We start from the raw sequence: 23,526 nt of genomic DNA on the forward strand, positions 1-23,526 counted from the left end.
ACTCTGCCTGCCTCTGGCACGCCAGAGCTTCTAGATCTGAGTTCTGACTGGGAGTCATGAGAGCCCACAACCTTCACACCTAAGGTTATGCACTGGTGTGGCAGGCAAGAGAAGGAGCCCCCGATACATGTTCCCTGTTCTGGCCCGTATGGGTGGGCAGAGTAGGGCAGTGCCCGTGACTGCTGGGGTGCGTGCAGCTATGCACGCTCAGAAGAGTCTAGGACTTTCTCTGTGCACCTGCTTCTCTGTCTGTAGAAGTAGGAGTGGGTCAGTGCTTTCCATGGGTGGGGGGTGGTGAGGATTAAATAGGACTCAGCCCCCTGGAGGATCTCCTAGGGCCTGCGGTGTGCTCGTGGCCTCAGAAACCCAGGACGGGGTGCTGTCTATGAACTCGGGTGCAGCCTTGGCTGGGGAGGGCCTGGAGGAGAGTGTCCAGGCTCTCTGCTCCTATGAGTCCCCCATGCACATTTCTCTCTGCTCTCCTTGGAGGTACTCCTCAGGGGCTCCGTAGACCAGAGGCATCTGGAGCACTTATGTATGCCAGGGCAAGGAGAGAGCACAAGCCCTTTGCATGGTCGAGGCCTGCCGTTCAGTCCAGAGCACTGCATGCCTCCCCTCAGCACCCCCAGTTCCAGCAGGCACGACCCTGGGCTCCCAGCACCCTTGAGCCTGAGCACCTGGTTTCAGCGTTGAGCCATCAGGCCATACCACCTAGTCAAGAATTGCTACCTGTGGCTTCCCTGACCATGTCCCCACCCAGTGGGTAATCATTACCCCCGATGGGGCAAGGGTGGGGGGTGGCAGTCATGTTAGGGGAAAAAAATCTGCCAAAGATGTTCTGGGACCCAGAGATGGCTCAAAGGGCTGGAGCACACGCTGCACATGTGGGAACCCTGGGTTCAGTCCCTAGCACTGCATGGTCCCCCCAGCACCCCCAGGTGTTCATATACCCTCCCCCCTCCACTATCCCCAGTACATCCTGATTCAACAGGCTGGGCCTAAGCACCTGTATGTTAGTTCTGATCTTAGATGTTCTCCACATTGCGAGCTGAGGATCATCCTCGGCACAAGCAAAGGGAAGAGTTGACCTGAATGTGGACAGGAGCCTGCTGGTGCCAGTGCTCAGGTCCTTCACAGCCCACTGTGGCCCCATTGGGTCTTATTTCCTTCCTGTGGGCCCCAGACCTACTGGTTGGCCCCCTCAGTCTCACGCTGTGCTCCCTCCTTTCTTCAGTTCTCACTGTGGTCCTCTTGGACTCTTGTGGGGCCCATGGGGAAGGTTTTCATGGTATGTGTGTGGAGAGGAACATTTAAGTGTCTTGTCAGGAGCATCAGGGGTCTTTTTTGGGGGGGGAGGGGCACCTGAGTGGGCTGGGAAGACAGAGGGTGGGGGGACATGTGGGTTTCCTTAGAGATCAGAGGACAAGAGGAAAAGCAGACAGCGTCTTTCCAGTGACTTCTGAGCTCCGGGCTGCTGTGCTCTGTCTCCTGGGATCAGCCTGGCGAGTGGCCAGCGGAATTAACTTCAGAGGAGACAAGCTCATCAGCTGGCTCGCAGCCTCGGTCCAGAGCAGTGCCAGGCCACAGAGGAAGCCACGACGCTCCGCAAACACAGACACATCGGGCCGGTGTCCCATGTCCCACCTGCGCGGGTTATAGCACACACACGCCCTTTTCTCCGACTTCGTTTCCACAACACAGTGTTTATAGGGGGAATCTCTTCTAAAGAGATTGAACCTGAGGCTCTGATGAAGAGTTTGAACCTGAGGGTGGTTCTCAGCCCCATCAGCCGCTATTAGAGCCACCAAGTGGGTCCTTGAGGCTTGGAAGGGAAAAGGACTGAGCAGGAACTTTTCCCGTCGGTCAGTTCTCTCGGTCTGGGAGGACAGAGCCCTGGAGTGAAATTGCCAGGCCTGGTCCTCCTTGGTCAACTCAGGAATCTGGGTCTGAAAGTTGGGTGCTATGGCACTGCCTGGATCGTCCAGCCTTTGAAGGGCAATTTGAGGGACCACCCAGATGAGAAGCTGAGTGTTTATTACAGCCACTTCCCTTCCTTTGTCCACAGGGAATTCCCCACCCTGGCTTTATTTCTTGTGATTTTTGAGTAGGGAGGTGGAGGGTTGAGCTTGGGGGCTACTCCTGATTGATGCTGGGGATAATTCTGGGTGGTTCTGGGGAAGGGGATCATGGTGTTGGGGGGAGTATGCAGTGCCGGGATGGAATGTGGTACTTTGGCCCATTTGCACCATCTCCTGGGCCCAGTGTCTTGTGATTTTTATGAACTTGAGTCGCAAGTGGCAGTGTGCTGTCTGGGCCTATGTGAGTTGAGAGGGACTGGGAACTTTGGGACCACACCCCTCTGGGTTTGATCGAAGAGTCAGCATCAGTGACCCCCAGCGCAATCATGGGTCTGAGTTGGGGGGGGGGGGCGCTACTGTGAATGGTTTTGCAGAATTTCAGCTGTGAGCATTCCAAAGTCCCACCTGCATCTAGGGAGGGGCGAGGGGCCCTCCAGGGACCCCACCCACCCAGCCCAACCCCGCTCTGTGTGTGTGTGTGTGTGTGTGTGTGAGTGTGTGTGAGTGTGTGTATGGTTTTGGGTTCTGGCAGCCCTACTCCACCAGCTACCCCCACATGTGGGTGAAGGAGGCCGGGGTGGTGGTGATCTGGTCTATGCAGAAAAGGTGCTGAGTGTTCCCACCCCGGCGCCTGGAGGCCCCACTTGGCTATGGGTGCGAAGACTCTTCATGGGGTTGGGGACAGAGCCCTCTTGGAAGGGGCACTTGCTCTCTCTCTCTCTCTCTCTCTCTCTCTCTCTCTTTGTCTCTGTCTCTCTTTCTCTCCCCGCCCTTGTGTTCTGGGTGGAAGAGGTGGCCTGGGCACAGAGGGTAAGGTGGTGCTCACGAGCCTTCTTGGGAATCTGGCTGTGGTCTCTGAGTGAGTGAGGTCAGGGTCCCAACTTTCCCACCTCTATCTGACACTGGCACTTTCGGAATCTGTCAGTGGGGTGCAGGGCCAGTCTGCTGCGGAATGGGGACTAGTGGGTGATGCCCAGTATCCCAAGATGAAGGAGGCTTGCAGGCCGAGGAAAGGGCCTGACTCTACTTCCTGTGTGCTCATGCTCTGCGGGCTATGTTTGTGGGTGCGGGGTCCTTGCACGCCCAGATGGCACCCCCAACACAGGCGGGAGCTGACAGGACCGGGGAGGTGTGGGGACGTCCTGCTTCCTGAGCATTGATGAGTCCTGCAATTCGGGTCTCGGTGTTTGCGTCCTTGTCCCCACAACGGGCCCCTGCTGGCAGGCGGATGGTTTGCTCTCCCTCTCTGGCCAACAGAGCTTTAGGAGGGGGACTCCCTGCCCTTCTGGACACCCTCAGAAACATGTCTCTCCCATTCCTGCTGTGTCTTGCTCTTTGGGGCCTGCTGGGGATGGTCTATCCCCAAGGCAGCATCCCAATTCAAGTCAAAGGACGCAAAGCCGCTTTCTTGCCTGAGTGTAGACACATGGTTTGCTCTGGTTTGCTTCGGGCTGGAGGTGCTATTGATACAGCTCTCCCCACCCAGCCCTGATGCTCTGTCTTTCCTGTACCCCCTGCCTCCGTCACCCCAAGCTGGGAGGTGTGTGTATTTGTGAAAGGGGACAAGAAGAGGGATATGGGATTTTAGGTGATTTTTTTTTTTGTTTGTTTGGTTTTGTTTGTTTGGGACCATACTCAGCTATGCTCAGGGGTAATCTTGGCTCTGCACTAAGAAATTACTTCTGGTGGTGGCTGGAGGACCAGATGGGATGCTGGGGATCGAACCCATGTTGGCTGTGTGCAAGGCAAGCAAGCATGCTTTACTTGCTGTACTCTCTGTGGCAGGATGTGGGATCTCTATGTTTTTAGTTTGATTTGAGTTTTTTGTGTTGTGGTTCATATCCAGCAGTGGCTCAGGGGCTCCTTTGATGCTCAGGGATGTGCTTCTGGCACTGTTCTGGGGACCACATAATGCCGGGATGGAACCTGGGTCTCTCGCCTCCATCCTTTTGAGCTATAACTCCGACCCATACATTTCTAATTTTTTAAAACTCATTTCATTTTTACTCAAGCATAGCACATGTACATAAGTGATAGATACAGTTTCATGAATTCTACATGTGTGTGAACACAGTTCAGGCTGCATAGAAGATCATCAGAAGCCTCTCTCTCACCAGGCGCCGCCCTGTCCTGACCTCTGACACCAGTAAAATTTCTTCAGCTCTCACTCTCCAGTGAATCAGTGTGCTGTTCTCTGCTGGCTTTGGCTCTCTGTTGTATCTGTGAGACTCATCCACATGGTTTCAGTGGAATCTTTACAAAGATTGGTTTCTGATGCTGCAGAGACCTCTCCTGTGTTTTTTTGCCACAATTTATACCCATTCTAGTACTGGTGGACCTTTAGATTTCTTCTAGTTTTTTTTTGGGGGGGGGGTCACACCTGGTGATGCTCAGGGATTACTCGTGGCTCTGCATTCAGGAATTACTTCTGGTGATTTGGTGCTCAGGGGATCATATGGGATGCTGGGAATCAAACTCGGGTCGGCCGCATGCAAGGCAAATGCCCTACCCACTGTGCTATCGCTCCAGCCCCTCTTCTAGTTTTTAACTGTACTGTCCAGCTGTGACCGCTTTTGTACATGTCTCCTAACTAACTGCACTTCTGTTGAATGTTTCTCTTTCTGGAAAAGGTACTGCCAGGTCACATGATAGGCATTTCCACACCCTATTGGAAGTGATTAGAAAGTCTTTTAGAGTGATGCGGTCACACTGTCCATTATTGCAGGGCCAGCTGCTCCGTGTCCTTGCCAGCATCCGGAACTTCTGGCTCTGGCTCTAGCCTTTTAGTAGGTGTGAAGTGGCATCTCATTTGGATTTTTCTGATGAAGATAGTTGAGCACCTTTTCACGGGCTTAATATTCATTTAAGATACCCTCTTCTGCCTGGATCTGCTTAAGTCTTTGACCCTTTATGCTGTTGGTTGGATTTTCTGTGATTCATAATTCTTTATAGAGGAACGTATTGTTGGCTGTGTTCTCAACCCCTTTTAAGCTTTAAATGAGACTGGGGTGAGTCTGGGGGGCGTCTCACTGGAGGAGCCCTCCTGAGCACCCGCCCGCTGTCCCCGAGGAACCTGCAAAAAGTCTGCTCGGCTGGCCTGTGCCTGGTGTGGGTTCTGACACGATGGCCTTTTCCCTGATATACAGGGTTCTCGTGGGTGCACCAAAGGCGGAGTCCAAGTACAGCACTTCAGTGAAGTCCCCCGGAGCTGTGTTTAAGTGCCGCGTCCACACCAACCCCGAACGGAGATGCACCGAACTGGACATGGCTCGAGGTAGGTGGCCCTCTCTGCCAGATGGGAAAGGACTGTGGTTGGCCCTTGATTCTCTTTCATTTCGTCCCTCCCTGTCTTTTCCTTCTCTTCCTTTTTCCTTCCTTCCTTCCTTCCTTCCTTCCTTCCTTCCTTCCTTCCTTCCTTCCTCCCTCCCTCCCTCCCTTTCTTACTTACTCCCCCCTTCTCCCTTCCTTCCTTCCTCCCTCCCTTCCTTCCTTACTTCCTCCCTCCCTCCCTTCTTTTCTTCCTCCCTCCCTTTTTTCTTCCCTCCATCCTTCCTTGCTTCTTTCTCCCCCCCTCCTTCCTTCTTTTTTCCCTCCACCAGTGCCCATTCTCCATCATTTACATTAAAAAAAAATTTTGTTAATGAAACACCCAGAGGTACAGTTGTAGATTTACAAATTTTTGTGCTTGGTTTTAATTGTACAATGATCAAACACCCATCCTCCACCAGTACCCATTTTCCACCACCATGGGTCCCAGTATCCCTCCCACCCCCATTCCCTCATCCCACCCTGCCTTTGTGGCAGGGTATTCCCTTTTGTTCTCTCTTTCCTTTTGGGTGTTGTGGTTTGCAAAAGAGGCATTGAGTGGCAATCATGTTTGGTCTATAGTCTACTTTCAGCATGCTTCTCCCATCCTGGGAGGATCCTCCCAACACCCTTTATTTGGTGCTCCTTTCTCAATCTGAGCTCCCCTTTCCCCTAGAATGTGTGGCTGACCTCCAAGCCATGGAGCAAAACTCCTGGTACTAATCCTGGCCACTCTTGGGTGTTAGTCTCCTATTTTGTTCACCAGATGAATGCAATCTTTCTATGTGTATCCCTCTCTTTCTGACTCATTTCGCTTAACATGATACTTTCCATGTAGTACCACCTGTATGTAAATTTCATGACTTCATCTTTCTAACAGCTACATAGTACTCCATTGTGTAGATGTACCAAAGTTTCTTTAACCAGTGATCTGTTCTCTGGCACTCAGGTTTTTCCAGATTCTGGCTATTGTAAAGAGTGCTGCAATGAACAAACAAGTGCAGATGTCACTTCGACTATACTTTTTTTGCCTCTCTGGGATATATTCCCAAGAGTGATATTGCTGGGTCAAATGGGAGCTCGATTTCTAATTTTTTGAGAATCGTCCATACTGTTTTCCAGAAGGGCTGAACCAGTCGGTCCCTCCTTCCTTCTTTCTTCTTCCTCCTTCCTTCTTCCTCCCTCCCTTCTTCCTTCTTTCTTCTTCCTCCTTCCTTCTTCCTCCTTCCCTCCATTACTCTTTCCCTCTATTCCTTCCTCCCTCCTCCCTTCCTCCTTCCCTCTTTTCTTCCTCCCTTCCTCCCTCTGCTACTTTCTCCTCTCTTCCTCCCTCCTTCCTGCCTCCCTCCCTCCCTCAACTCTTCACTTCCTTCCTCCCTCCCTTCATCCCTACTTCCCTTTCTTCCTTCCTCCCTCCTTCCCTTCTCCCTTCTTTTCTTCCAACCTTCCTTTCTTCCCTTTGTCCTTCCTTCTCTTCCTCTCTCCCTCCTCCTTCCTTCCTTCCTTCCTTCCTTCCTTCCTTCCTTCCTTCCTTCCTTCCTTCCTCCCTCCCTCCCTCCCTCCCTTCCTTCCTCCCTCCCTCCCTCCATTCCCCTTTTCTCTTTCCCTCCCTCCCTCCCTCCCTCCCTCCCTTCATCCCTCCCTCCCTCCCTCCCTCCCTCCCTCCCTCCCTCCCTCCCTCCCTTTCTTCTCCTTTTTCCTTCCCTCCACCATTCATTATATATTGGTTACCTATTACTAAGCATTGGGAGGCACTGGGTGAACAAAACAAAGAACTTGTCATTCTGGGTTTCAGTCACTTAGAGTGGGAGAAGTCTGCACAGGTGACCAGGGGGATGCATCTTGCTTAGGTGGGCGGACAAGTGAGGCCCCTAGCAGAGGAAGGTGTGTCCCATGTGTGGAGCTGGACAGTGGCATGGAAGAGTTGTTATATAGCTGGGGTTGGTTGAGATGCTGGACTAGATTACATGGGACCCACAGGTCAGGGTAAAGTGTTGAGAGTTTATTTTGAGTGAGAAGGTGGAAGCCCCCAAATCAGTCTTAGGGTTTCTGTTTTGCATAGAAAAGATGGTCAAAGCTTGTGAGAAACCCTAACTCTGGCTTCATGGGAGACAGACCATCTTTAGACGTAAAGCCCAACTCTGCCCATTATTACTTGGCACCTACTGGGCATGTTCCATAACTTCTTTGCCCCGGTTTGCCCATCTATAAGGTCAGGATTAAGGAGTCTGCCTCCCTGAGATGAGCCTGAATAATGGAGATCACTGAGGCCGGTAGGCAGGAGAGTGCTTGGCAGGTAACTGAATAGGATCTATTTTGATGTGGTGTGTGTTAACTCTCACTTTGCCCAGATCCTTTCTCACTCAGATCTTCCCTCTTTCATTCAGACCTTTCCTCTCTCATTCAGACCTTCCCATTAGTCATGTATTTTAACTAAAGAGTCATAGTTTGTTTTAGCAGACAAGAGCCTGTTCTGCAATATATTCAGAAGGGTTTGCAAACTGCCCAAAGCTGGGGATGTTTCCAATGCAGAATCCCCTCCCTGCATGTCTGTCCTGAACAGTCTTGGCTGCATAGTCCTGGTTGGGGTTAATTTGCCATTTGCTGCAAGTTTCTCCTTTTTCTCTCCTGCCCTCACAGACAAAGCTGTAGATCCAACCCTCACCCCTTTTGAAAATCAGGTAGCGTATCCGTGGCCTGAACTAAGCCTTCCTCCCCTGCCCCTCTCAAAATCTCTCTCCCTCCCTCTCCCTCCAGGGAAGAGCCGGGGTACATCCTGTGGGAAGACCTGCCGGGAAGACCGAGATGATGAGTGGATGGGGGTGAGCCTGGCCCGGCAGCCCAGGGCGGATGGCCGCGTGCTGGTAAGGAGCCTTAGGTGCCCCGGGAGGGGGGGCATGATGAGCAAGGGTGACCTGGATCCCTTAGGGGGCAGCATGACATGCTGATCAGGGCACAGCGTTTACTGGGTGTCTGTTTAGACACACTGTTGATCTTGTTATTTTCTTCACCTGTCAGAATTTTCTCTGCCAGGGTGCAGAGGTGGCTATCATAAAACAGTGATACAGGGTCCAGGGAACTAACTCAAATGGCTGGAGAGCATGTCCAGCAAGCACAGAACCCCAGGTTCAGACCTCCAAGCTCCTCCTGGAACTCCCAGCACTGCTGTTGGGGGAGAGCTGCTCATCCTCCCCACCAAATCCCCAAACCAAGAAAAAAAGAACAACAACAGCAACAACAGCAAAATGACAAGGTGTATGTGAAAAGTGCTTTCTGAATTTCATTCATTCCTAAGTATTTGGGGGTGTGCATGTCTCTTTAGATTGGGATTATTTCATACTAAATAGACCTTGGGGCTGGGTATGCCTTGGACATGTGAAGGGCGTATTCCCTGGCACTGCAAAAGAAGAATCACAGATCTGAGTGTTATGGTTTGGGTTTGGGCAATTGTACACACCTGCATGACCGTCTGCCCATGAAGACAGAGCAGATTTTCATCTGTCCGTTTCCTTCTCACTGACCTTTCTCAGCATGATGCCTTCTAGTTCCACCCCTACTGAGGAAACTTGCATGAGTTTGTTATTTCTTAGAGCTGTGTATTATTGGATTGGTATCTATACCATACTTTCTCGATCCATTTATCCATAGTTAGGCATTTGGGTTGTTTCCATATTTTATCTAGTGTACTAAGTGCTGTGATAAATATAGGTGTGCATATATCCTTTTGAGTTAATGTTTTATGTTTGGGAGCATAGATGCCAAGAAGTGGTCTCATTGGGTCGTATGGGAGTTCTATTCCTATTTTTGGAGAGATCTCCAACTTGCTTCCCATAAAGGCTGAACTAGACGACATCCCCACCAAAGAATGGAGGAGGGTTCCTTTCTCATCACAACCCCACCAACACTGTTTCCAGACTTCTTGGTACCGTTCTCAGTGATGTGAGAGGATCTCAGTGTTGTTTGGATTTGCACTTCCCTAATCATGAGTGACATACAAGCACTTTCTTATATGCCTGTTGGCCATATGTGTGTCATTTGGGGGGAAATGTTCATTTCCTCTCTGTAATATTCGATATTTTGTTGAGTTTTGTGAGTGAAAGCTTCTTACTTTTAAATGGTCATTGGCCTCCCATGGTGCACTAATGTTTTCTCATTTATCTATTTGGTGCTTGGAGGGAGAAGTCTTTGCCCTTGCGACCAGAATGGGCTTGCTGAGTGGACTAGCCACATGTGTGTATTTACATTTATCAAAATGACATTTTAATCTTCAGCTCCTCCGTCACGTTAACCACATTCAAAGTTCTTGACAGCCGCAAGTGGTCCTGGCGACTGTCTGGGACAGCGTGTAGAGAAAATACTTCATCCTTCCAGAGAGCCGCATGGCACTCAACAGTCAAGGGATTCCTGATGCCACAGGAGGTTTTGCCCTGTTCCTGTTCCTTCTTTCACGCTTTCCAATTGCAGATGCACACTAATGCATATGACACACAGAGTTTACATGAGTGACTACTGGTGGTTTTCCCTAACACCGACATGCGTCCCCATTGCTCCTGCCCCAGAAATGCCCCAGTAGGGATAGTGACCCTCTGACTTCATAGATCCGTTCATGCCCTTGACTTTTTCCAGTGTTCTGTGAGGAGATTTTCCTATGAAAGTATAGTGTCTGGAAGGGAGCATGGGGGCTTGGGGAGATGGCTTAGAGAGGCTGGAGCACCTCTGAGGAGCATTGGTTTCAAGCCCTGGCATTGAATCACCCTTAGATACTGCCAGGGAGAAGAAAGTCGGGAGTATAGTCATGATTCACTGTGATTCATGGGGCCTCCTTTAGAGGCCCACTGTAACACTGAGGGGGCACATTGTGTTTCACCCTGAAGCAGCCTTTCCCAGCAGAGCTGGTGAACTGTTTGTCCCACGCCCCAAGGAGTCAGTTTTGGTCACTTTCCTCCCTGGCAAGAGCCCCGCAACTGCACACGCCGCTGCCTTCTGGCCCAGGAGAAGCTGTTTCCCCTTGTCGGGTTGGAGGAAGCAGCTGGTTGCTGTCCCCAGAGTTGTGGGGCCTCCATTCTGGAAACCATTGCAGGTCCTGTTGGGGGCCCTTGAACCCCACCGTTAGTCAGGGTTTCCAGTAATTTAATCGCTGTTTGGGGCTGCCCTGGACCCCTTCCAAGGCTCTCCACATTCCTCCAGACGAGTGGCCTAACCCTAACCGGACGCCTTGACCTGGGAGGGCCAGCCGGGTCTGCTCCCCCAGAGATCAGGGCTGGGGCATGTGGGGGATGGGGGATGAAGTTGGTCTGCTGTGAATCTGGGTGGCCTGAGGCTGGGCTTCAGGACAGGGAGGGGGAGGCTGGTGACACCATGCAGGCTGCTCCAATTCCTGAGTGTGTCAAGGCTGGTGCCAGAGGGTCTGCTGTGGGGCCCTTTGCTCTCTGTGGCCGAGCTTGTTTCTAGAAGTTTCTGCATGACAGACAGTCAGCATGAGGAAGCACCCCCCAGGGACGGGAACAGCAGTGAGGATGGGGGTGGGGTGGGGCTGGACTCTGTGAGGGGAGGGCCCTGTGAGCGCCTGCTGGGATTTGCTGCATGCAGTTATATTTGTCCTATGCCCCGAGGAGTCAGTTTTGGTTGGAAAGTGTTTCAAGAAAGAAAGTCCAAGAAAGTCTTCCTTGGACATGACTCCTCAGTCCCTGCTCAGTAAGCCACTGGTGAGGAAGAGGTGTTGGAAAAGGGTGGGCACCCATGTTCCTTGTGGCCCGAAACATGGGGGCATCTGACTTACATTTTCTTTATTGCAGAGTGTTCATTATAGAAGTGAACTGTGTGTGGCATGCTTTCTAGACCTTTTTGCAGCATGCAAAATAACGAAAAAAAATAATAAAACAAGTCATTCTGCCCCTACTCCTCCCCCACCTCCCAGCCCTGGGCTTCAAAACTTCATCTTTTTTTTTTTTTTTTTTTTGGTGGTGGGCACCTCCTAAGCAGTGCTCAAGGAACCCATGGACCATTCCTAGTGATGCCCCATGCACTGTGCGGGGTGGTTCACTGTGAGAGTCTGAGGAGGCCATAGTGCTGGGGACCACCAGGGCCACCCCATAATGCTTGGGGGGCCATGTGGTGTCAGGGATCAAACCTGGTTGAGATGCATACAAGGCGTGCTCTCTACCCCTATACTATCTCCCAACACTCAAGTGATTTTTTTTAAAGGGGTTTGACTTCTTTAATTCAAATATTTGTGTTTTTGTGACTGACTTCTTTCACTTAGCACAGTGTCCTTAAGGTTCATCTGTACCATGGACCTATGAGAGGATTTCCTTTTCCAAGAAGCAGTATCATTTTATGCCAGGTAGAAACCCCCTTTCTTCCTTCATCCATTGGAAGACACAGAGATGCTCTATTCCTGTGAGCCATACTACGCGTGACTGTGACCATGCCAATGTCTTCTTGAATTCCTGTCTCCAGATCGCTTTCGGATGAACTCAGGATGGGGATGCTGGATTTTTTTTCTTATTAATTTTTTTTTGAATCACCATGAGATAGTTATAAGCTTTTATTTTTGGGTTACAATCACACGATGATCAAACACCCATCTCTCCACCAGTGCACATTCCCCACCACCAATATCCCCGGTATAACCCCCCCTTTCCCACCCTACCTCTGCCTCCCTGGGATGGCTGGATTCTTAAGTGGCTCTGTACTTGGTGTGGTCACGGTGCAGAACCTCCATCCTGTGTTTCAGAGTGGCTGTCCTGTTCACAGGCCCACCAACAGAGGACCAAGGCAGGGCTCCAGTTTCTCCACTGTGTCACCAACACTCAGGTTCTGTCCTTCACTTGTTTTCAGCCACTGTGGATTTGATTGGTGATGGCGAGCGTAGTTTTGTATGTTTGTTGCCATCTAGGTCTCTTGGAGAACTGTGTAAACTCTGTCTGCTGTTGAATGGGATCAATGGGTGTTGGTCGAGCTGTTGGGGCTCTTGGCCCATGTGCCGTCTTGCTGAGGGTGGCTTATTCCCCTCTGTCCTCCTGGGTTAGATGTTGTCTTTGAGAAGTGTGTCACTGGTGACAGCAGACCTGTCTGGAAGAGGCTGAGTCTCTGTTGTGCCATCCGGACTCTCTGTCATGCCGTTGCCTTGCATGGTAAACTTCTTTGGTGTGTGGATGCGCTTCCTTTGTGTGGGGTCACTGGGGAACAGAGACCATGTCTCCTTGTGCACTCTGCACCTGGAGATGGCCTCTGAGGTGTTTGCTGAGTGCCAGCCTCATTGCAGTTAGACACTAGACCAGTTGTCAGCTCTTCTTGGTGGCAAGTCCAGGTGGTTGATGGAGGCCAGAGGCAAAATGCTATCAATAGCCCTCTGTAGGTACCCGTGTGGACAAGGGAGTGCTGCATGGTCAGCTGCATGGTCTGTTCATTCATTTGTTTGACCCTCCCTCCCTCCCTCCCTCTCTCCCTCCCTCCCTCCCTCCCTCCCTCCCTTCTTTCCTTCCTTCCTTTCTTCCCTCCATGGGAAATTCTGGGAATCATCATTGCTCCATGCACAAGGCATGCCCTTTGCCTTTCTAAGCTGGCTCCCCGTCCCCTGATCTTTTTCTTTTTGGCAAATATCTGATAACATTCTTGTGGAGAAGTGCACAGATGGTCTGTCTGTGTCTGGTTGGATTGTCATTAAATGGATCTTCATCCAGCACCATAAAAGACCCTTCCCCCTACTTGTCTCCTGGGCCAGCCCCTCCTCCCTTCATGGGGCTGTGGTGTGGACCATCAAGGGCCTGTTTCCCCTTGCTCTGCACTCTGTTACCAGTGGCCCAGAGCTTGGACTGGGTTGTGTGGGGTGCACCCTCGGTGGCTGGAGCTGTGATGGTCTGTTCATGGTGATGGCATGTGATTGAGACTGGGGATAGGGACCCACAAACCTTTGGGATGAGCCAGAGCCAGCCTGAGATGTCGGGATTCTACCAACCCAACATCCCCTAAGAAAGACATGCTGTTTCCATCTTTGAGATAAGCTATTTATTTTATTTTTCTCTTTATTCTCTTGGGAGGGAAAACAATCTTGTAACTTGAAATATGTCAGATTCTAAGATTTGGGGTGACACTAGACTCTCCTCCCCATTCTTATGATTTGGGCTCCGAGCTTGATCAAGTGTGGTGATTTGGCGAGCAGACTCTTGTCTCCCCCGCCTTGCCCTCCTGCCCCCTCCCAAGAACTCCCTTGGAGAGATTGATGGGATTGTTAATGCATTGGAGACTGTCCGAGCATTTTTTTGTTTTTGGATGTCGGGGTCAGATTGACATTTGTGTATAATGTTATTCAGAGCTAAACAGTTTCTTCTTTCTAAAATTTATATTCAGAGTCGCTTTTCCTCTGGATACTACTGTCTTTGACACTTAGATCTTTGACCTTACAGAATACTTTAATGGTAGCTTAGCTTACTATGAAATGCAAAGTTTGTATCTTCTAAAAATTCTCCAGGAGATCTCTTAAATAAGTTATGGCACTTAAAAACCAAAACAAAACCAATGAGACAATAAAGTTGACCTCAGACACATCAAGTCCTTCCTTTCACGGCATCAGTTTGCGCCTGATAGATATTCATCTCTTTTTATGGTTTCTCCAACTCAAAAATGCAAAGCATGGGAGCCCTAGAAGCTGAGATTGTGCTGAATCCATAAACTGAAATGCAACTAATTTCCCACACTAAGTCCATGCCAGTAAGTGGCTCCTATTTGCTCAAAGAGATCAAAAAGTGAGGCTGGTGGACAGTTGGTCAGCCATTCTCTTATCTAAGATTGATGGATGACCTCAGAGAAAATCAGGTCCAGAGCAATCCCATCCCCACACAGTGACCCCAGAGGGGTGATTTCAGGAGCCCCAGGCCCTGTGGGTCAGGCTGGAAGGATGTAATTATTGATAGCCACCTTAGGAAGTTCACTTGACTGGCTTGTCCTGTGGGAACTTGGAGTCCCAAGGTGGAAAATGCTTTCTAGTGAGGCAAGGGGGACTCAGACCTCAGAGTTCCAGTTCTGATTGCAGCTCTTACTAGCTCTGCAGTTTAGGCTAAGGCTTCCCCTGCCTGGGAAATGGGAAATTTAAAGATACCTCCTCTGCCACTTTGCTGGGCTGCAGAGGTCTAAGGTGACAAGTATGGAATATGGGGGCCTTGAGGACATGTGTGTGAAGGAAAGCATTAGAGCCCGGGGCAGTGGGTGGTGAGAAGGGGGAGCCTGGTGGAGGTGGTGGGATCTGGTTCCAGTGTCTGTTGTTGAAACTGAATTTCCCCCCTCCCATCCCCAAGGTTTGATCCCAGTTCTGGAGGCTGTCTGAGAGGTGATTGGGGCGTCTGCCTGTCCCCGAAGCCTCCTCTCCTCAAAGCCCCAACACCCTCCTCTACCCTGCCCTGCACCTTTCCTCTGGGCCTCTCCCTGCTGCTTGGCCTCTTTCTTGGAGTCCCTCCTCCAAGCGCCTGTGAGACTAGCCATGTTCTGGTGTGAGGGGCTTCCTGGGGCCATGGAAATGTCCTGTGTCTGGGTCACATTGCGACCACACAGGCAGATATGTTTAACACTCCAGAAATGGGACTCTGTACATCTTTTGCTGTTTGTAAACATAGTTAAAACCATCAGTAAACCAGGGCTAGAGAGATAGAACAGAGAGTAGGGTGCTTGCCTTGCTTTCGGGCAACCAGGGTTCAATCCCTGACATCTCCTATGGTCCGCCAAGCCTGCCAGGAGTGATCCCTGAGTGCCCAGTCAGGACTAACCCCTGAGAACCATCAGGTGTTACCTCTCCCACAACAAAAACAAAAACAAAATCATCAACAATAAAATGACTTATCAATGAACATGCACTTCTGGATAAAGTATTTTTGTAGGTTAAAAAGAGAAGTCTAGGGGCTGGAGTGATAGGACAGCAGCTAGGGCATTTGTCTTGCATGTGGCCAACCCAGGTTTGATTCTCAGAATCCCATATGGTCCCCCAAGCACCGCCAGGAGTAATTCCTGAGTGCATGAGCCGGAGTAAACCCTGTGCATTACTGGGTGTGACCCAAAAAGAAAAAATAAAAAAAGAGAAGTCTAGTTCAGCAGTTTCCTCCATTCAGCCTTATAGCTTGCCTTGAACCAAAACAGGAGCCCCCACCCTTGCACACCCCCCACCCCTCAGCACTCTGCATCCTCAGCCCTTGGCAGGTTTGGGGGACCCATCCCAGTCCCTCAGAGCCAGCGTCTTGCGGGGTCAATGAGGCTTCTGGGTAATGTTGATGGGGATCAGGTTTGATATTGGCTGAGGGCATGGGGGCTGGGGAATGGGCAGAGGGGCTGTCTCCTTAGCTTCTTTTCTACCTGAGAATGTGAACCTGACCCCCACTGATCCAAAAGAAGGGCTGTGACAGTTCACTGTTGTAACTTGGTGCCTAGTGATGGGGGGCTGAGGGATTCTGGCAGAGGCTGCCGTAGGCAGGGAGGGCTTGGCATGGGGACCCCAGACTGGTTGTCACAGTCTTCTTTTACCCGGTTCCTATTTTCTTCTCCTCCTGCCCCTCGCACAGGGGTGACTTCCCTAGGGCCTGTTAGCTCCACCTGCACCCCGACACCTTCCCTTCATTTCCCCTTTTCAGCCCAGCCCCAGCCCTGGTCCAGGCTGCCATCACTTCCTGGCTACCCCCATCTGGGCCTCTTGGTCCTTTTGGTTGGTTTGTTTGTTGGTCCACACCCCTTGGTGCTCAAGAGTTACTCCTGGCTCTGCACACAGGGATCACTCCTATTGGTGTTTGGGGGAACCATCTAGAGTGCTGGGGATCGAACTCGGGTCGGCCATGTGCCAGGCAAGTGCCCTTCCCACTGTACTCTGGCTCAGGCTCCGGTGCTCCCTGTCTTCACGCCAGGTCCAAGTTCTCTTTCCCAGCTGCAGATCAGGTCTCACGCTTGGCCTACGTGGGCTGCCACTGGCTCTTCCCGGTGCATCTGCTCAAGTAGCCATCCCTGGGGCAGGCCTCTCTGTTCTCTTCCCCGCCAGGTCCCCACCACCCCGAACCTCTCAAGCCTTCCCCATTGGCTTCCCTGGCATGGAGGCACCTGCTCCCTGCTGTCCACACTGGGCAACTGGGCCTCTCTCCTCCTTCACTCTCCATGATCTGCGCCCTCATTTGGTGCTTCTCACCGTATGGCTGGGCACTTCCTCCTGTCCTTGTTGATGTCCCTTTTACTGTCTCTCCTCCCAGGCAGCCTCCAGGAGATTTGTTCTCGTGTTTTCTGGAGCTGGGAACGGTCCTGAGTGGGAGGGAGGACAGGGCTGTGCTTCATCGCTCTTCCCCTCCTACAGAACTCTCAGGCTTTCCTGAGTCCACCTACCTGGTTGCTTCCCCCCCGCTGAAACCTCTCTCTGTTCTTCAGGCCTGTGCCCACCGCTGGAAGAACATCTACTACGAGACAGACCACATCCTACCCCACGGCTTCTGTTACATCATCCCGTCCAACCTGCAGGCCAAAGGCAGAACACTCATCCCTTGCTACGAAGGTCAGTCCGCCCTGTTGGGTCTCTTTTTTGTCCCCCTGCCTACATGTGCCAGGCCCAGAGTGTCCCCCCCTTGGCCCCGAATTTCATGCAACCATGGGCCCTCAGCTTTCCCTAACCAACAGGGACGTCTCTGTGTGCATGTTGGGTTTCTTGGTTCCCCAGATGAGGAGTGGGGTGCGAAGGGCTAGCAGTGCCAGCCTTGCCCAGCCTTGCCCATCTCCACGCTGCTTCACAAGCATGTTGAGGTCGTAGACCCCAGCCAGGGGGCCAAGCAGTAGCCCTGCATCCTGGCACTGCCTTGTGCCGTGCAACCCTGAGTGACTTGTCTTCCTTCTCTGCACCTGCTTCCTCCTTGATGACCCAGAGTTCAGCTCCGATGGCCTCCATTGTCCTGTGTCACTCCCAGGTACTCCCGAGGTTCACGTGAGGGCTCCTGGTTTCATTCAGGCAGTCGCCGAGGTAGGGGCAGAGGCGCCAGGATTTAGGCCTTTCCTGGCATCCTGATGTGACCTTCCTCTCCCCAGTTGGTGAACACCTCAGCGCAGTTCAGTTGAATTAAAATTTAAAATTTTTTGTTTGTTTGTCTTTGGACCACATCTAGGGGTGCTCAGGGTTTATCTCTTGATTCTGTGCTCAGGGATCCTTCCTAACAGAGCTCGATAACCGTACGGGGTGTGGGAGATCAAACACAGGTTGACAGAGTGCACAGCAGACTGTCACCCCGCCGATGGCTGTGCCCCTCGGCGCCGTGCTAAGACCTTCTCACCAACAGTCACTCTGAGGGGGAGCCGAGGGTGGTCTAAGATAGAAACTGTGGCTTCTCATCTTCCTTGCTTAAAACCTTCACAGAGCTGGGTGCTGAGGCTGGGCATGGGGGTGGGGTGTGCTTTAGGACTCAGTGTCCTTCCCCCCGGTGTTGTGGCTTCCAGGCCAGGAAGTCCTTGCCCAGCCAGAGTGAGTGGGGCCCCTTTTCCCTCTGAGCCGGAGTGGTTTGTGTTTTCACCCCTGCCCGTTCCTCCCCAGCACTCATTTATTTGTTCAGGCTCAGCCTCTGGTCGCCCCAGTCCACAGCTTCTTGGGGCCTCCCTGGGGTTTCTTGGCTGTGAATTTTGTGGGCCCCAATGAGGGTTCTGAGAAATGTGTTTCCTACCAGAGCCGCAGGCACCCATAGGGACAGGCAGCTGCCCTGGCGGGGTGATGTGTGAAGCAACCCCCCCCCCCCCCCCCCCGCACCCTGGGAAGCAGGCGGGCACCTGCAGAAGGCACAGACCTTTTTCTTAGCTTCCGCTTTGGGAGAGGGAGCCCCTCCTAGCCCCCCAATGGTGACGTTTGATTAGCTCCAGCTGGGTTTTGTGGGGTCATCAGTAATGCTTCATCTCAGCCAAGGGGGCATGGCTGGGAAGCATAAAAGGCACAGAGAAGAGGTGAGGTTCTTACTGCCCCAGCTGTTGCCCAGAGAGCCCAGGGTCACATGCTCAGCATCACTTGTGAGCCCCTGTCCCTCCTGGCCAGGAAGGGAGAGAGGATAAGGGGCCAATGGAAACAGTGACTGGTGAGCCAGACTGATCAGGCAAGGGGCTGGCATTGGCTTCTCCCTGGAGTGTGTATGTAGTGAAATGGACTCTCCCTGCAGGCACCCTGTGACTTTGGGGATCTCCACCTCTGTTTTGGGTCTAAATGAACCTTGCCTTGGCTCTTAAGATAACTATTGTTTTCTCCAAGTTGGAAAGAGCCAGTGATGCTGGGGTTGGAGTGATAGTACAGTAGGTAGGGCTCTTGCCTTGCACAAGACCAACCCAGATTTGATCCCCAGCACCCCATATGGTCCCCCAAGCCTGTCAGGACTGATCCCTGAATGCAGAGTCAGGAGTGAGCCCTGAGCACTGCTGGGTGTGGCACAAAAAAAGAAGACAAAAATCAAGACAGTGATGCAGATTTTGTTCCAGGTAGGGCATCACATCATGGTTCTGAGCCACAGCACACAGCAGGAGCTTAGGGTTTGACTTTTCAAACATCTCCTCGAGCCAAATCTCCTATCTAATATGAGACACGAGGTCTCAGTGTTCAAAACCACAAGATGTAGTGTGACTTGCTCCCGGACACACTTAGTTTCCATCATTACAAGCACAGCTGGTGGGTATTCCAGTGCACACTCTAGACAGACACTGCTCAAGTTCAAGCTCTGATTCTGCTCCTGCTGATTGTGGCCCAAGCTCCCATGAGCCACTTAACCTCTGTGTGTCTGACCAACCTTGAGGGGCTATGAAGAGGAAGAGGATTTAGTTGATTAATTACAAGTTCTTAGGCCAGTGCCTGGCACATCCATGCTAATAAAACTATAGGCTAGGCATGCACATGTGCAAGCCAGGGATTGTTAATCAGCAGAGGTTACTAATTTGCCAGGAATAGTGTTCACGTAATCCTTTTAAGCACTTGCTGGAGACTGACTGAGCTAAGCGCCTGACAGCTAAAGCCCAAGTGGCACAGTCCCAAAGCCCAAGTGACACAGTCCCAACTATCAGTAGGCTCCCTTGTCCACGGGGGACAATAGAGAAGGGAGCAGCAGCATGTGTGGACACCTGGCTCAGGCGGCCTCCACATGGAAGCTGGCATCCAACAAGTGAGCATTATTTCACTTGTCAGCAGGAAACCAGAGATTCATTTAAAGGCCACAGTCCATGGGGGCACCTGGAAGTGGGGAGGATGGAGAGTGGTGGTGGATGCTGAAGAGGAAGGCAGGGAGCAGCTGTCTCTGCACATCCTGTGGAGCAAAGGGAAGATCACCTGAGAGGGGAGTGTCATCGCATCTGCTCCTGTCACTGGGTCCCAGCTGAGGAAGGGAGCAGGAAGTCTCCTTTTTTACCTCAGGGGGTTATTGAGAGCAATACGTGAGAACTCAGGTGTCAGCACTGGGAAGGCTTCCCCGTTTCTGTGACTCTGATTTCTACAGGATGTTGGCAGGGGGCATTCACGGGGGAGAGCCTCAGCATATGGGGCACTCCTCAGATGTCCCAAAACATCTTCGACTTTGGAATTCTTACAGCATGGGCCTTTGGTTTACCACAATGACATTTTTTTTCTCCCCCTGATGGCTGTTCAGGTGCTTCCTGTTTCGGGGTGGGTGGGGAGGCTGTCACGGTTTCCTGCCTGGAGCACACAGAGGGAATGGGAAACGAGAGGCATTTGGGATGCAGAGAAAGGAGAGGAGCGCTTCCCACCCTGGCAGACCTCTATGTTGGACAGGGGAGGGCGTCCATCCCACCATAGGTTCTTTGACTTCGTCCGATGGTGAGAGGAGAGCGGTAGGGCACCCGGGGAAGGGACCTGTGGACCGCTCTAGGAAGCAGGACTCTCAAAAGTTAAGTCAGTGGCTGTGATAAAACCCAGAACAGAGATCTCTTTCATCCTTGGCGCTTGAGTCTGCTGAAACAAGAAGCCGGAGGTTGGCAAGAGGGAGTGTGTGAATAAGTCATCTTTTTATTGGGTTGGAAAATCACCTCTACTACAGAGTAGTTGGTGAGCAACCGGGTGAACCATCCAAAAACGTGTTTGAGATAAAACCCTGATAAGGAACGGCCACGAGAGGCAGTTGGGGTACATCATATTTCAGTCCTCACTTCAGAATAAGGCTTTCTGCTCACTTCACCCTCGGGTCAAACAGGCACCCAGTTCCTGAGCAGTCTCCAGTCACCTCCTGAGCTTCAGTGCCTTTGTCGGCAAAAACCAGAAGATTGATCCCTGCATGAGAGATAGTTGAGGTATCTGATAAGCCTAACACCATTCTTAGCTCAGAGAAAACCCTCAACACATATGACTTTTAAAATGAACTTTGAATGCCATAATTTTAATATAAAGATATTCTGTATATAATAGGATTCTTTAAAATTATTATTTTTTAAAGTTTTAGGTCCCATGATTTACAGTATTGATAATGGCAGGAGTTCATGCAGAGACCATTCCAACGCCACTGTTACTGTCCTCCCGTTGTTCATTGATTTGCTCAAATGGGTCCAGTAACGTCTCCAGTGTGGTACATGTTTGGCATATCGAGTATGTCACAGGTAGCTTGCCAGGCTTTGCCGTGAGGGCGAGATACTCTTGGTAGCTTGCCGGGCTCTCCGAGAGGGGTGGAGGAATTGAACCTGGGTCGGCCAGGTTGGCCGCGTGCAAGGAAGGCAAATGCCCTACCTGTTGTGCTATCGCTCCAACCCTCCAATACCACACCCTCCACTAAAGTGTCTGCTTCCCTCCACAGTTGTCCCAGTTCCCCCGCTAGTCTCCTACTCTTTTATCCCCCAGGGATATGCTTCCTAATAAAGATCAATTCTGAGGTTCTGCAGCCATTGGGTATTTGTTGTTTCTGTAACTGTGCTTCTTTATATACCACATATACATCATTCTCGGTTTCTTTTCTTTTATTTTCTTTCTTCTTTTTTTTTGTTTTTGTTTTTGGGTCACACTCGAGCAATGCTCAGGAATTACTCCTGGCTTTACACTCAGTTATTACTCCTGGAAGTGCTCAGGGGACCATATAGGATGCCCAGGACTGAACCCGAGTCGGCTGCATGCAAGGCGAGTGCCTTACCTTCTGTACTATCACTCTGACCCCATTTCTCTCCTTTTTATAACAGGATTCTTAAATATTTTTGGAAGCTGTCTATTATATCTTGCTTAAGTGAATAAAATTGGGAAGAAGATAACTGTATTCTTGGAGGTGGGGGTGTTTGGCCACACCAGCAAAGCATGGTGGTAGCTCCCAGTGGTGCTCAGGGGACCATGAGATGCTAGGGAGAAAACCCAGGTCTGCCATGTGCGAGGTATGTGTTCGCCCTTTCCAAACTGAGTGCGAATAAAATGGTTTTAAGAGCCCTTGGAAAGATAATAATTTAAATACTGTGATGGTACTATTTCCCCTGATTTATTTACTTGGTAAATTCTCTTCCCTTCTTTCTGTAGATGATCTAAAGTTGAACTTATGTTTAAATGGTTTAGTTTGGCATTGTTGGGGTCTAGGTTGATCAAATTTTATTGGATTTTAAAATCGTCCCATCCGATCCAAAGATTACTGGCTCACATTCTTTATTATCAGGAGGTGGTTGCTTTTTACTCCTAATTGCTTTTGTATCTCTCAGGACTTTGTTCCTTTCTAGAGAAGGAAGTAGATCATTCCAATGTGAAGGCCATTTCAATGTGAAGATTTCTTCCCCCACTTCTAATGCGAAAGGCCTGGGTTCTCCAGGGGATAAAAATCAATTGAGACCCATTTACAAATGAAAAGCAATTGAGATTTTGTTTTGCTATGTTGTGTATTCGTTTTGTTTTGGAGAGATCCATAAAAGGCTCAGTTGGTCCATTAAAAAATTTCAAGAACAAGCCCCATAAATTTTTATTAAATAAAGAACTCCACATTTACATAGGGCTTTATGGTTTCCAAAGAGCTTTTGTAAACATGATCTCATTTGAGTAAATAGAGCAAACTTAAAGCGGATGTCCTTCTGTACCATGGCCAGTTGAGGTGGAAGGGGGCCCTGGGGGATGACAGGGAGGGTGGTGGCAGGGCCAGCAGGATGAAAGCCGGGGCAAGACAGCACTGCAGTGGCTCTCCAGGGCTCAGGGAGCCTCATTCAGCATTTGTTTCCATGCCAGGAAACTTTATATTGGGCACATACACATTCGATATTTCTAGCATGTTCCCAGACCTTGCTGGCTTAAACCACAGCTCTGATACTCTACACATGGCCACATTATAGGAATCATACTTTTGTGAGGCTGGAGAGATAGGGTGCTTGCATATGGCTCATCTGGGGTCAGTCCGGCTCCACATATGGTCCCCTGAGCACCACCAGGAGTGATCCCTGAACACAGAGCTAGGAGTAAGCCCTGAACATTGATGAGTGTGGCCCCCAAACTGAAATAAAATCGCACCTTTGGGGGATTGCTGCGTTGGGTTTTGTTCTTCTCAAAGACACGAACACACTCATGTCTCAGTTTACTGAGTCTTTTTGAGCAAGGGTGCCTGGTCTGGTGCTAGGAACCATCTTTATGGTCTTACTCAGAGACCGAATCACTTGGGGGTAAGTATTATTAGATTCCTTGCACAGAGGTGAAAGTTGAAACCCTGGGAGGTTGGTGGAAGGTCTCAGACTTGTTAAGCAGAGGGAGAGTAGCTGGTGTTCAAGTTCAAAGTCTGAGTCTTTGTTTCACTTGTTTGCTGGTATTCCTGAGGATGCTCTGGCCTAGCAAAAATAAAAGCATCTTTTAAAATAAAATTTTTGGGGGGTCTTTCAGTCAGTGCTCAGGAGATGTAAGATACTAGGTCAGCTGGCAGAGCTTGAGTGCTGAGGATATGATTCTGTTGACCACCTGAGCTATCCTGATCACTCTCGGTGTCTCCAGAACTGACACGGGGCTCAGGAGGCCATGAAATACTACTGAGGATCAAAACCAAGTACTGACCCTCTGCACTAGCTCCTGGGCTCCCTTTTCCATTCATTTGTTTAGTTTGGGTTTTAGGGCCATACCCGGCAATGTTCAGGACTCGTGGCTCTGGACTCAGGAACCACTTGTAAAGCAAGTGCCCTACCCATCGTACTATCTCTCCAGCCCTGACATGGCTTTTTTTTTTTT

At 50.7% G+C, this 23,526-nt stretch overlaps 1 protein-coding gene across 1 annotated transcript in view; it reads left to right on the forward strand.

Annotated features, from left to right (window-relative positions):
• Window positions 1-23,526, forward strand: part of ITGA9 (integrin subunit alpha 9) — a 329,418-nt gene that overhangs the window by 13,955 nt on the left and 291,937 nt on the right. The window contains exons 2-4 of the mRNA XM_056129639.1: window positions 5,225-5,352; window positions 8,142-8,248; window positions 16,776-16,899. Of these exons, the coding sequence (XP_055985614.1) occupies window positions 5,225-5,352; window positions 8,142-8,248; window positions 16,776-16,899 (359 nt within the window). The remainder of the gene's footprint in view (window positions 1-5,224; window positions 5,353-8,141; window positions 8,249-16,775; window positions 16,900-23,526) is intronic.

Source organism: Sorex fumeus, unplaced genomic scaffold (genome assembly GCF_029834395.1).
Source record: "Sorex fumeus unplaced genomic scaffold, SorFum_2.1 ptg000072l, whole genome shotgun sequence".
Taxonomy (NCBI): Eukaryota; Metazoa; Chordata; class Mammalia; order Eulipotyphla; family Soricidae; genus Sorex; species Sorex fumeus.